We start from the raw sequence: 14847 nt of genomic DNA on the forward strand, positions 1-14847 counted from the left end.
TCTTGTGGAAACATGCCCCGAACAGATGGAAAGGTTAATACAAAGCCCTTAAGGTGGGAGGTTGCCTGGGGAGGATGTGGCTGAAGGAGTGATGGAACCATAGTACAAGAGAAGGACAGGTATCCAGGGCTGATTAGCTGAGGCTTTCCCTGCCTTTCAAGGACTTTCACCTTTATTTGTTCTGAGTGATGTTGTTACAGGAGGGTGGGAGAGACGCTGGTCCTTGTCTCACGGAGTCGAAGAATGAATCTTGTGGACAACAGAGCAAAGTGATAGAATTTACTGAGAGAAAGTGTGGCGTCCCAATTGGGTTGCCACTGAGGATTTCTGTCCCTGGCTTTTTATTGGGACCTTATCAGAAAGTTTGTGAGAATCCACGCATGCCGCCTAGCCTGGGCAGTTCCGGAACAAGTTTACCTTATCCTCTTTCTTCCCCCTGAACTTCACTGCCACTGCTCCTTCTTCAGCCTCCCATTTGTAGCTGCATCCTGCCTCCCTGACGGTCCCTTATCTCTCCATGCCTATCGTAACCCTTTCCCTACTCAATGTGAGGAGTCATAGCAGGGTTTGGGGCAGACAAAGGACACTATATGACAGGATTTCACAGATCATTCCAGCTGCCTGGTTGAGAGTGGATTGCAAGGTGTGAGAAAGTCTGCTTGGAGATGACTGCAGTAAACCAAGTGAAATATGTATAGTTAGCTAGGAGCAGGGAGGTGACAGTGTAAGTGTTGAGAAGTGCTCCCTGGAACTATGATTAGAAGGAAGAGCCAAGATGATTTGTTGTCAGTCAGGATACAGGGATGAGATAAAGAGGAGCCAAGATTGGTTTCAGGGTTTGGGGCCTGAACAATGAAAGAACAGAAGTGTATCCATCGAGACAGGGAGGGCTGTGGATGGAGCATATTTGGAAGAAAAGTGGACGTCAGAAGTTCAAGTTTTGAAAGTTGAGAATTTCAAAATGGAGACGTTGCGAATGGATACATTTTATATGATTCTACTCATATGAGGTACCAAGAGGAGTCAAACTCACAGAGACAGAAAGTCAAATGGTGGTTTCCAGGGGCTGGAAGAAGGGACGAGATAGAGGGTTAGTGTCAACGGGGACAGAGTTTCAATTTGGGAGGATGAAAACATTCTGGAGAGATATGGATGCCAAGTGCACAGAATGTACACTTGAAGATAATCAAAATGGTACATCTTATGTCATTTAAATCTAACCACAATGCAAAACATCAAGCAGCCTAAGACAAAAATGAAAAATCGAGATTTGTTTTACATAACATTTCAATATCACTAAATAATAAAGAGAATGGTTGAGATTTTTTTAGATAAAAATTTTAATATTACTTCTCAACACTTGTCTAGACCAGGGTTCCTCAGTCTCCATAATATTGACATTTTTGGCCTGATTATTTGCCACAGGGGACTGTTCTGTATATCACATGATGTTTAACAGCATCCCTGGCCTTCAGCCACGAGATGCCAGCACTGTGTTGGGATAACCAGAAATTGTTCCGGAAGGGTCAAAATCAGCCCCATGGAGAACACTGGAGCAAAAACATTCCCTGAGTGCAGAAGTTGATGGTGTTAGCTTTCAAAGAGATGGGATAAGAGAAAAGCAACATGTTAGGGAGGAGAAAATATCTTGGGAAGATGGTGAAGGGCCTGCAGAGCACCCCATAGGCACTATTATCTTGGAGGTGAAATGTACTGGTCTGGCGATCATGGGTCTGCAGGGATGGTGGTACAGACCAACTACTTGTAAGGGAAGAATGAGAAGATTCTGTTGTGAATGTCAGGAGTTAGACAAGCTGTTGCCTGGCTGAATCCTGCCCATAACCCTTATTTCTCAGGTACATCGTCTCCACCAGATATATGTTCTCATGGACACTCTGCCATCCACCACATTCACCTCTAGTGTTATTAAATAATTGTTTGTATGATTATTTTATGAATGGGTGCCTCTTAAAACCATCCACCTGAACTTTGAATCCCGTCCCCTTCTAACTTTTGGGGGGAGCTTATGCTTCATTTATCTTTTTTATCCTGTGTATTCCAATGTCTGGGTGCAATGTTAGAATTTCCAATAGAAATAAAATAGAATTCTGCAGAAAAGAAATAAAACTCAAGACACCTGGGTGGCTCAGTCACTTAAGGCTCTTGATTTCTGCTCAGGTCATGATCTTGTGGTTCATGGGTTCGAGTCCCACGTTGGGCTTTATGCTGACAGTGTACATCCGACTTGGGATTCTGTCTCTCCCCCTCTCTCTCTGTTCCTCCCCCACTCGTGCTCTCTCTCTCTCTCTTTCAAAATAAATAAATACATTTAAAAAATAGTAAATTCTCAAGATCCATCAATTCCAGGTATATGCCCCCTAAAATTTAAGACAGAAACTCAAATAGATTCTTGCTGAAGTTCATCCCAGCATTAACCACAATAGCCGAAGGATGAAAACAGATTAATAGATAAACAAAATTGGATATATACATACAATGAAATATTATTCAGCCTTAAGGAATGAAATTCTGATACATGGTGCAACATGGTTGAATCTTGAAAACATGCTAAGTGAGATAAGTCAGACACAAAAGGATAAGCACTTTATGAGTCCACTTATATGAGGTACCTAGAACAGGCAAAGTCATAGAGACAGAAAGTAGAATAGGGGTTTTCAATGGTTGGGAGAGGGGGAATGTGGAATTTGTTTAACGGGGACAGTGTACTATTGGAAATGATGATAAAGTTCTGGAAATGGATAGTGGTGATGGTTGTACAACATTGTGAATGTTCTTAATGCCACAGACTTGCACACTTAAAAATTCTTAAAATGGAAAATGTTATTATATACATATTGTGGAGATATATATCTATCTATACCTATATATTTGTATCTATCTCTACAATAAAATATAAATAAAAATAAAGTAAAGTAAAATTGTTGTAAATTTTTTTCAAAGTACATTCTCAGCCTCTTCCCCTGGAGATATTGACTATGTATGTCTGGAATAAGGTGGAAAGTTATACATTAACAAGAGCCCAAGGTGATACTTTTGATAAAGCTTACATTTTGAAACTCCCCTAGGGCAACTATTCTCAAAATAGTGTCCTAGAGACCAGCAAAATTTAGAGGTTGTGAAAAATCCAAATTATCAGGCCCAAAACCAGACATATTGAGACAGAAACTTGGAGACAGAACTCAGAAATCTATTTAAATAAAAGGGGCACCTGGGTGGCACAGTCAGTTAAGAGTCTGACTCTCAATCTCAGCTCAGGTCATGATCTTGCAGTTCGTGAGTTCAAGCCCCACAATGGGCTCTGTGCTAATAGTGTAGAGCCTACTTGGGATTCTGTCTCTCCTTCTCTCTGCCCCTTCTCTGCTTGTTCTCTCTCTGTGTGTCTCTCAGAATAAATAAATAAACTTAAAAAATAAAATAACTTAAAACTAAATCTAGTTAAACAAATATTCAAGGTCATCCTGGCACAGGCCAGAAGTTTGAGAACCATTACCCAAGTGACTCCTGGGATCCTTCATTACTCAGCCATCTGCCTGATGTGAATACTACAAGTCAGTTGTCTTCAGGAGGAGATCTAAGAAACACTGGAAAAATTCTTCCCAGTGAAAAGGGACCCAGAAGAGAGGTGTCACAGCTGGCCCCACTATTACTCTCCTAGGGATAAGGAATTGGCAGGTCAGAGACCCTTTCCTGTGTGGTCCCTGCCTATCAGGAGTCAAATTGATCAGGGAATGGAAAATCCATTGATCAATTTGTCTAACAAGCTTCACAGGGGGTTCAGTCCCCAGGGCCACCAAACCTGTAACATATCAACTTACAGTCACCAAGGCCCATGTATCACTCCCAAGATACCCATGCCTTTGCCAGGAAAAATCAGACACACCCTGCATTACATGCCTGGCTCTGTATCGCTTCTCTTTGGGGAAACAAATGTTTCTTCATTGCCCACCCTCCATGAGAGAACAAGATGCAGGGGAGTCGGTCCCAGTGGTGAGCCCACATTGCCAAGCATGCATAGCCCAGTAAGTGTTGTGGGAAATAGAGAAAAGAGGTGGTTGGGTAGAAAGGGCATTGACTACTATTAAGCCTGTGGCAGGGACACCTCCATGGTATCCATGCAGGAGGAGCTCTAGGGGCCAGTTTTTTGGGAGGATGAATGGCTACCCTACCATTGTTAGTGAGCTTTTACTTTGCTTGCATGTTATTTGGGTGGATGGTTGATGGAGATTATAGGGTTGAGGAGGAAGAGTTAAGCAGCCAGTCTGCTCTTGGATACCATAGCACTATCCAGGACCACACCGTGTAATGGCACAGTTACCAGTCGGAAGTGCACAAATGGATGCCCCCAGGAACTGATAGATTATTAGGTCTTTGACTGTGCAATATGGATCTTCTCTTATTCTTTACTCCATCACCTGGCCCCAAAACTCCAGAGACTTCACCTTCATTCAGACCAGATAAATCCTTTCTGAATCCTTCTTTACCACCTCCATTTGCTGGGGAACATACCCTGTTTCTCCGTAAGGACCTGTCCCTCCTCTTCCTTCTTCACCTTCATCTGTGGTCCTCATAGAGATATTCAAGAGTGAAGAGTCTGTGTTCCCTGGTATCTAGGGCTGCAGTATATAAAGACGTGGGCAGGATGGATGTGGGAGGAAGAGCAAAGCACACAGGAAGGTCCAATGTCCAGTCCAGTCCCCTCTTGACACCCTCCCCTTCGGCTCTGGAAACATTCTGGAAGACACTGATTTCACATATCCCTTCCTCATAGTTTCACTTGATTCCTCTTGGGTGTCAAGTCTCACCCTTATCAGGAAACACGGAATCATTAGTAAGACATGGGAACAATTTATTCACCTCTTCATCTTTGTTCCTCTTCCCTAAAATTGGTGACGTGGTCCCTTCAACTTTAATGAGGTGAGTATTCCCAATCCCATTCCCTTTGACCCCAGTTTGCCTGCCTTAAATCTATGTTTCACTCCAGGCACCAGGGAAAATCGTGATATGGATCATGTTACTCCTTCAGTCACAGTCCTTCCATAGCCCCTATCCTTTTATCCATTGTTTTTTTTCAAGGTTCCCAGAGATGTGGCCCCCGCTCATCTCATCAACCTCATTCTTCACCATTTCCATGTCCCATTTTGTGTTGCAACAAATTGCTAAGAGCACACTGTCCCATGCAGCTTTTTGCTTATGGGCCTTTTTCCTTGATGCCTTCTCTGCCAGAAAAGCCCATGCTCAGTCATCAACCTAGACAACTCCTTGCCCACGGATCTGTTCCTCCAGGAATCCTTCCTTGACTGCATCACTTCAGGCTGTATTTGTGGTTCCTTTCTCGACTTCACTCTGAAGACTGCATTTACCTTAGCTTTTAAGTCACTGTATTACGATGACTGGTTTCTGTATCCACCACTACCCCTGAAAGGCAGGCTCCCTCAAGACAAAACCACACCATTAATCTTTGTACCCCCAACAGCTAACACTTAGCCTGTCCCAAAGTAATCCTTCTTGCAGAATGGCTTCCAGGACTTTTTCAGTGACTAACAGCCTAGTTCCATTCTTCTCTACATCCTGCCTGGCTCCACAAAATTGCCCACTAACACTAGATCCTAGAAACAGAATAGAAACAGAAGACCAACATGTATTTGGTGCATGAATAAAGGGGAAAGTATAAATGACAAATGGTTGTATCTTTCACCTCTAATTTCTAAGCTCTCGTCCTAAGATAAAATGTTTCTTCCTTTCTTTCTTTTTGCTGATCATAAATCTTTATTTTTTTAATATGAAATTTATTGTCAAATTGGTTTACATCAAACACCCAGTGCTCATCCCAACAGGTGCCCTCCTCAATGCCCACCACCCACCCTTCCCTCCCTCCCACCCCCCATCAACCTTCAGTTTATTCTCACTTTTGAAGAGTCTCTTATGGTTTGGCTCCCTCCCTCTCTAACTTTTTTTTCCTTCCCCTCCCCCATGGTCTTCTGTTAAGTTTCTTAGGATCCACATAAGAGTGAAAACATATGGTATCTTTCTCCGTATGACTCATTTCACTTAGCATAACACTCTCCATTTCCATCCATCCTTTTGTTGCTACAAAAGGCCAGATTTCATTCTTTCTCATTGCCAAGTAGTATTCCATTGTGAATATAAACCCCAATTTCTTTATCCATTCATCAGTTGATGGGCATTTAGGCTCTTTCCATCGTTTGGCTATTGTTGAAAGTGCTGCTATAAACATTGGGATACAAGTGCCCCTATGCATCAGCACTCCTATCTCCCTTGGGTAAATTCCTAGCAGTGCGATTTCTGGGTAATAGGGTAGATCTATTTTTAAATTTTTGAGGAACCTCCACACTGTTTTCCAGAGTGGCTGCACCAGTTTGCATTCCCACCAACAGTACAAGAGGGTTCCCGTTTCTCCACATCCTCACCAGCATCTATAGTCTCCTGATTTGTTCATTTTAGCCACTCTGACTGGCATGAGATAATATCTCAGTGTGGTTTTGATTTGTATTTTCCTGATGAGGACTGACGTTGAGCATCTTTTCATGTGCCTGTTGGCCATCTGGATGTCTTCTTTAGAGAAGTGCCTATTCACGTCTTCTGTCCATTTCTTCACTGGATTATTTGTTTTTTGGGTGTGGAGTTTGGTGAGTTCTTTATAGATTTTGGATACTAGCCCTTTGTCTGATATGTCATTTGCGAATATCTTTTCCCATTCCGTTGGTTGCCTTTTAGTTTTGTTGATTGTTTCCTTTGTAGTGCAGAAGATTTTTATCTTGATGAGGTCCCAAGAGTTCATTTTTGCTTTTAATTCCCTTGCCTTTGGAGATGTGTCAAGTAAGAAATTGCTGCAGCTGAGGCCAGAGTGGTTTCTTCCTGCTTTCCCCTCTTGGGTTATGATGGTTTCCTGTCTCACATTCAGGTCCTTTACCCATTTGGAGTTTATTTTTGTGAATGGTGTAAGAAAGTGTTCTAGTTTCATTCTTCTGTATGTTGCTGTACAGTTCTCCCAGCACCATTTGTTAAAGAGGCTGTCTTTTTTCTACTGGATAGTCTTTCCTGCTTTGTCAAAGATTAGTTGGCCATACTTTTGTGGGTCCAATTCTGGAGTCTCTGTTCTATTCCACTGGTCTATGTGTCTGTTTTTGTGCCATAAGATAAAATGTTTCTAATCTACAAGAAACTCTTTCTTAAGATGAATGTGATAATTCATCATTTCATGACCGGCTTGAATCATAATCCACTCCCACTAAGAAATGGCTTTACTGAATTCTAATGCAGTTGATGATGTTGACACACAGCACCCAGGGAATATCCAGAATTGTGGGCATTTCCTGTGTACTCTGATCTTCTGCTCATAACAGATCAGAATGCAAGGGAGCAAGCTACATCTATTAAAAGTCAAGGAAAATTTTTACAAACTATCATGCTTTAAAGATGAGTCGTGACCTTCTGTTTCGAATACCTCTCACCTGACCAGAAGCCACCAGAGGTGATTGCAAACTGCCCACCTACCAAGGGTCAGAACAAAGACGTTCATTCATACTTAAACAATTTGCCTACAACGTGACCATCTTTATCATTCCAGAGACACTCTTTGCTTTAGGGTTTTTGTGTTCTTTCGTTTTTTAGGTAAAATTGGTATGTAATATTATATTAGCTTAAGGTATATGACATAATGATTCATCACATTGCACATATAATATTTGACATATTACCACAATAGGTCTAGTTAACATCTGCCACCACACATAGTTACAAAAATTTTTTTCTGGTGATGAGAAATTATATGATCTATTTTCTTCTTTTTTAAATATTTTTTATTTATTTTTGAGAAACAGTGCACTAGTGAGGGAGGAGCAGAGAGAGAGGGAGACAGAGAATCTGAAGCAAGCTCCAGGCTCCGAGCTGTCAGTACAGAGCCAGATACAGGACTGGAACTCATAAACTGCGAGATCATGACCTGAGCTGAAGTCAGACACTTATCCGACTGAGCCACCCAGGTGCCCCTATAAGGTCTATTTTCTTAGCAACTCTCAAATATACCATATAATACTATTAACTGTATTCATACTGCACATTATACCTCATGGTTTATTTGTTTTATAACTGGAAGTTAGTACCTTTTGACCACCTTCACCTATTTCAGCCACCCCTTCCCTGCTACTTTGATTTTCATACCTAAGAGGACTGACAGGGATGACAGTCAATGGTGGCTTTTTCCCTTTGTAGTTAGGGGCATTACAGAATAGTAGTTGTGCAAAAATACTTCTAACGAGACAAAATACAACACTGAAGATCATTTTATGATTTTATGCTGTTCAGCATCCTGGGTTATAGGACCCCTTCCTCTATATCTGGGTACAGGACCTCAGGACCAGAAACAAAGAGAGTAGGAGAGTAGGTGGGCTCCTCTTCTTCCCAGCCTCATTGAATCATCACCTGATTGTGAGTGCTGCATCTGACTCTCATTTTTTTGGGCTCCTATGTCAACATCCTGGAGCAGTTTCTATGCTTCCTCGGGTATTTCATGAGCACCATAGAGGATATGACTAAAATTCTATTTGTGACCTTTGTAGTATATAATGGTACTGAAATAGTGCAAATGTTAATATGCATTTTTTGCTTGAACGTATACCATCTGGATGAAGAGCATTTTGTCAAGCAACAAATGTCCAGGAAGCATCTGGCCCTGTTCCTGCAGGATGTTGATGGCCCCTGGTACACTAAGCATTAAGAATCTGTTCATGTGATTTATCATTTTGTGAAAACATTTTCTTTTTCTTCCTTTTTTTTCTTCTTGAGGAGTAAACCTACATTCTACTCATCCTGCAATAGTCTGTCCAGACACGTGCGATACCCTCACATTTTCTCACCTCTGAGACATAGTTATCTGACCCTTTTTTGCGTCCCACACAAGGCAGATAATCCACATTAAGTTACTGTGTTTCACCAGACCTCATGTTGCTCATTTGTGTTAGAATGAGTTTGGATCATGTTATGGCTAATGTCCAAAGTTGTTCTTAACTTTTTAGATTTGGTGATTCTAAATAAAGAGGATAAATGAGGGCCCCAAAGGCCGATGGACAGGGATTGATCAACATTATTAAATGTTGCACATAAAACAGAATATAGGATGTCTAAATTCTGTAATGTTAAGGCCTTTATGCCCAATGCTTCATTTCAAGAAATAAAAAAGTAGACTCTAGAGTTTTTCTAGTGCCTATTTCATGTGCATTCCCTTCTTCAATCATCTAGCTGATGTGTTGGCAACATGGAACCAAGAAATCAAACGAGTGTTTCAGAATTTTTACTCCTGGGATTTTCCCAAGACTCAGAGAATCAACCCATTCTATTTGGGCTCTTCCTGTCCATGTACCTGGTCACCGTGTTCGGGAACCTGCTCATCATCCTGGCCGTCAGCTCTGACTCTCACCTCCACACCCCCATGTACTTCTTCCTCTCCAACTTGTCCTTTGCTGACATCTGCTTCATCTCCACCACCATCCCTAAGATGCTGGTGAACATCCAAACACAGAGCAAATCCATCACCTATGCAGGCTGCATCGCCCAGATGTATTTTTTCATGGTTTTTGGATGTATGGACACTTTTCTCCTCACTGTGATGGCCTATGACCGGTTTGTAGCCATCTGTCACCCCTTGCACTACACAGTCATCATGAACCCATGGCTCTGTGGCCTCCTGGTTCTTGTGTCCTGGTTCATCAGCTTGTCATACTCCCTGATCCAGAGTCTCTTAATGTTGTGGCTGTCCTTCTGCACCAACCGGGTAATTCCACACTTTTACTGTGAACTTACTCAGGCCCTCATGCTTGCCTGCTCAGACACATTGGTCAATCACATCCTACAATACATTGTGACTGGCCTTCTTGGCATTGTTCCCTTCTCAGGGATCCTTTTCTCCTATAGCCGGATTGCCTCCTCAATCCTGAGAATCCCATCAGCTAATGGGAAGTATAAGACATTTTCCACCTGTGCATCTCACTTGTCTGTGGTTTCTTTGTTCTATGGGACAGGGCTTGGTGTGTATCTCAGTTCTGATGCATCTTCCTGGAGGGGCATGATTGCCTCATTGATGTACACCGTGGTCACCCCAATGCTGAATCCCTTCATCTACAGCCTACGGAACAGGGACATCAAGAGGGCTTTACAAAAAGTTCTCAGGATAACACTCTATGTTCAGTGATGGGAACACTAGTCCTGGGTTTTTGAGCTGACAGTGGTAGCAGCAGGTGGCTGCTAAAGAAATCCTACCTCCTAATCACACTGAATTGTGCTTCTCACCCGTCCTCCATAAGTAAGTGACGTTGCCCAGAGCTGCCTTGCAAGAACTTTTTCTAGGTACTCTAACCTCTTATGTTGACTCCTCTGTTATCCTCAGTTCTACCCTCTGCATCCCCTCCTTTCACCTTCCTATTACTGCACCTCACCTTGGATTTCCAGTCCTGGGGCCACTTATGCTACTACCAGTTCAGAACAGTTGCATGAGGATTATGAAAAGTAGTGCATTTTATCAATAACCATTTTTAGTTCTTATTAACTAAGCGCCTTTGGTGTGCTAGGCTGCAGGAGATGTCTGGAAAACAGCACTGAAGGAAAAAAAAACACAGAAAAAAATCTTTGTCCTAATAGAGCATAAGTTCAGGATCTCAGAGTTTCTGATCACATTATGTGTCCAAACAGAATATTCACTGATGGATTAATTATTTGGCTATTAGCAAGGTTGAATGTTTCTCCAAATGCTTATTGAGTGCACTTCCAAAATAAGCTATAAAAATATATCACTAAATGTAGAAAAACTTCTGGGTCCAGAGTATCAGAATTGACCAGGCTCTGATACATCATTTGGTTTAGTTGCCTTGTTGTGCAGGTGAATTTACCAAGGGCCCAACACAGGAGAACACACAGTGATAAAGTGTGTGTGAAAGGAAACATGTCTTTAAGGATGATGTCAATTACTGGATTACAATTCAGGAGAGTAAGGACAGAATCACAGAATCACTACTCTCTAGGTATGTGATTCTGGGCAGCTTCAGCCGAGGTAGAGTAGGTTAGGACCAGTGGATCTTCTGATAAATGTTTGTTTTCCTATCTTCTTCACCATAAAGCAATTGGATAATGTGTTAAGTCTTTGGATGGTGGTGTTTGCCAAGGCACTGCAACAGGAAAGGCAAACATTAACACAAAAGTATCCGTCCTGATAAAGATGAGTCGCTGACCACTCCAGGATGGAAGGAGTCTGACAGAATCTACTTTCCATCAAGTGGAGTCTTCAAGGGATAGCACCATTTTGAAAAACTATTTATGGATTTCCAAAAGGGGGACCCACCTCCCCCTTAATTTCTTTTAGGCTTTGTGTCTAAAAATAGATTTCATCTAGAAACTGGGGAAAGAATCAGGATATTCGATTGTGGTAGCCGACATCTGATAATTGCAGACTTGCTTTTTATATTTTGGGTTATCTAAGTCAACTGATATTCTTGATGTCTGCTCATCTATGATCTGTTACCACCACCACAGGTCTCTGTGGCTCATGGATCCCAGTCACCATTCTGGATTTGTTGGTCAATCACCCATGGTTAAGACTACTGCCATTTAAGTTTAGAACTCAAGATATTTGTGAATGTAGTTTAGAACTTCTGTCCAGGTATGGAGGTTAGCTAACTGAACCATATTAAAACACTCAAGAATTACAAGTTTGGAACAAGAGTAGAAATTTTGGATATCAACTGATTAAGACTGCCTTAACATTCCCTGCAGCTTGACTAAAGTTAAAACATGTTTCTTCCTAGGAACCCTCTTGCACTGTTGGTGGGAATGCAAATTGGTGCAGCCGCTCTGGAAAGCAGTGTGAAGGTTCCTCAGAAAATTAAAAATAGACCTACCCTATGACCCAGCAATAGCACTGCTAGGAATTTATCCAAGGGATACAGGAGTACTGATGCATAGGGGCACCTGTACCCCAATGTTTATAGCGGCACTCTCAACAATAGCCAAATTATGGAAAGAGCCTAAATGTCCATCAACTGATGAATGGATAAAGAAATTGTGGTTTATATACACAATGGAATACTACGTGGCAATGAGAAAAAATGAAATATGGCCTTTTGTAGCAACATGGATGGAACTGGAGAGTGTGATGCTAAGTGAAATAAGCCATACAGAGAAAGACAGATACCATATGGTTTCACTCTTATGTGGATCCTGAGAAACATAACAGAAACCCATGGGGGAGGGGAAGGAAAAAAAAAAAAAAAAAGAGGTTAGAGTGGGAGAGAGCCAAAGCATTAGAGACTGTTAAAAACTGAGAACAAACTGAGGGTTGATGGGGGGTGGGAGGGAGGGCAGGGTGGGTGATGGGTATTGAGGAGGGCACCTTTTGGGATGAGCACTGGGTGTTGTATGGAAACCAATTTGACAGTAAATTTCATATATTAAAAAATAAAAATTAAAAAAAAAATAATAATCACATGGATAAAACATGTTTCTTCCTGACTGCAAGGGCCTGACCACCCCTTTGTCATCAATTTTACAACCCAGGATGTCTTCCTTAAAGACCTGGGAGCCATCCCTTTGAAATATAATCGTCAATAATGTTAGCACCTTTATCTCCCAACCTCTTTGCATAGGAGGGTAGGCACTTAAGTTCAATAAGCAGCAATTAGCAAACACAGATAGACTAGCCACATCGACCAACCTCCCCCCAATATCTTCCACCCCTTTTCCATAAGCTCACCCCAGCTTCTAAAATCCTCCTGTCTTTTGTTCTGTGGAGTTGAGTTCAATCTCTATCCCTTACTGTAATAGTCTTGAATAAGGTCTTCTTTACCTGTTTGACTATGTGCAATGCAATTTTACTTGGACACACAATGAACGACTTTCTCTAGAAAGTCTCTAGAAATTTCTAACAAATTTCTATCAAAGTACTCTTTTGATGAAATTGCCCAGTGTTTTGCCTGTTTAAGCAAATAATATTGCGTCTTACAAAGGACTTCAGACTGGAAGAGGAACAAAACCCACTTTCTTGATGCATCAGTTTCATTTGGAACAAAATATCTGAGGTAGCTTGGTACAAAGACTGTCCATGACACTCAAAACTTGTGAACTCACTCAGAAGGTAATGGTAGTAAAAGATGAATAGAGACTAACCTGATGGAGAACATCAGGAGAATTTAGATGGGTGTAAGAGAAGGCATCTTTTTTTTTAAGTTTATATTACTTACTTTGAGAGAGAGAGAGAGAGAGAGTGAGAGCAAGCATGGGAGGTGCAGAGAGGGAGAGAGAGAATCCCAGGCAGGTTCCTCACCGTCAGCATGGAGTCTGATGTGGGGCTCCAACCCAAGAACTGTGAGAAAATGACTGAAGCTGATCAAGATTTCTTCACTTAACTGACTGAGCCATCCAGGTACCCCAGAGAGAGAAAACATCTTTAAATTTCGATATTTGAGTGGAAAATTGAGTAAGAAAGGGGAAGAAAATTTTAGGCAGAGAGAATTAAGTGTAATGGTCTAGAGACTGAAAGAATATAGTCTGTTTAAAGAAAAATAAGAGGGGTGCTTGGGTGGCTTAGTCAGTTGAGGGCCCAGCTTTGACTCTGGTCATAATCTCACGGTTTGTGTCTCTGTGCCCCGTGCTGGACTCTGTGCTGATGGTTCAAAGCCTGCTTCGGATACTGTGTCTCCCTTTCTCTCTGCTCCTCCCCGGCTCCTGCTCTGTCTTGTATGTTTCAAAAATAAATAAACATTAAAACAATTTTTTAATTAAAAAAATAAATATAAGATATCCAATATGTCTGGGAATGCACGCTGGTGCAGCCACTCTGGAAAACAGTATGGAGGTTCCTCAAAACATTAAAAATAGAACTACCCTATGACCCAGAAATTGCACTACTAGGCATTTATCCAAGGGATACAAGTGTGCTGTTTTGAAGGGACACATGCATCCCAATGTTTATAGCAGCACTATCAACAATAGCCAAAGTATGGAAAGAGCCCAAATGCCCATCGATGGATGAATGGATAGAGAAGAAGTGGTATATATATACAATGGAGTATTACTTGGCAATCACAAAGAATGAAATCTTGCCATTTGCAACTACGTGGGTGGAACTGGAGGGTATAATGCTAAGTGAAATTAGTCCGTCAGAGAAAGACAAGTATCATATGACTTCACTCCTATGAGGACTTTAAGAGACAAAACAGGTGAACATAAGGGAAGGGAAACAAAAATAGTATAAAAAAGGAGAGGGGGATAAAACATAAGAGACTCATAAATATGGAGAACAAACAGAGGGTTACTGGAGGGGGTGTGGGAGGGGGGATGAGCTAAATGGGTAAGGGGCACTAAGGAATCTACTCCTGAAATCACTGTTGCACTATATGCTAACTAATCTGGATGTAAATTAAAAAAAATAAAATTAAAAAAAAAGATATCCAATATGTCTAGGCAAATGGTTCTCACACTTAGTGTGCAATAGAATCACCTGCTGGGCCTGTTAAAATACAGATGGCTGGGTTCCAGCTGTAGAGGTTCTGATTTAGCAGGTCTGGAGAGGGTATGAAAGTTGGCATTTGTAGTTTCCCAGGTGAAGCTGATGGTGCTGGTCCAGGGACCAATGAAGGACCTGGAAAGGGATAGGAGAGACTAACTGAAGGGTGTTATAGACCATGGCAAGGGGTTCGAATTGTATTCAAACAGTAACAGAAAGTGACTAGAAGGTTTTAAGCAGAGAAGTCACAAGTTTTGACTACACCTAAGAAATCAATCTGGCTGCCATGTCCACAGGGAGAAAGTGACTATTGCGCA

General features: G+C 41.6%; 1 protein-coding gene across 1 annotated transcript; it reads left to right on the forward strand.

The window, feature by feature from the left end:
- Window positions 1-9292: 9292 nt before the first annotated feature.
- LOC122234094 (olfactory receptor 7A17-like) lies at window positions 9293-10228 on the forward strand. The gene has a single exon (XM_042969207.1). The coding sequence runs from the start codon at window positions 9296-9298 to the stop codon at window positions 10226-10228; it is 933 nt and encodes a 310-aa protein (XP_042825141.1). The 5' UTR covers window positions 9293-9295.
- The last annotated feature ends 4619 nt before the right edge of the window (window positions 10229-14847 follow it).

The sequence above is a fragment of the Panthera tigris genome, chromosome A2 (assembly GCF_018350195.1).
Source record: "Panthera tigris isolate Pti1 chromosome A2, P.tigris_Pti1_mat1.1, whole genome shotgun sequence".
In the NCBI taxonomy this organism is placed as follows: domain Eukaryota; kingdom Metazoa; phylum Chordata; class Mammalia; order Carnivora; family Felidae; genus Panthera; species Panthera tigris.

Bases quoted from the DNA above. Each gene is read 5' to 3' on its own strand.
- LOC122234094 (XM_042969207.1), top strand. From the start codon at position 9,296: ATGGAACCAAGAAATCAAACGAGTGTTTCAGAATTTTTACTCCTGGGA.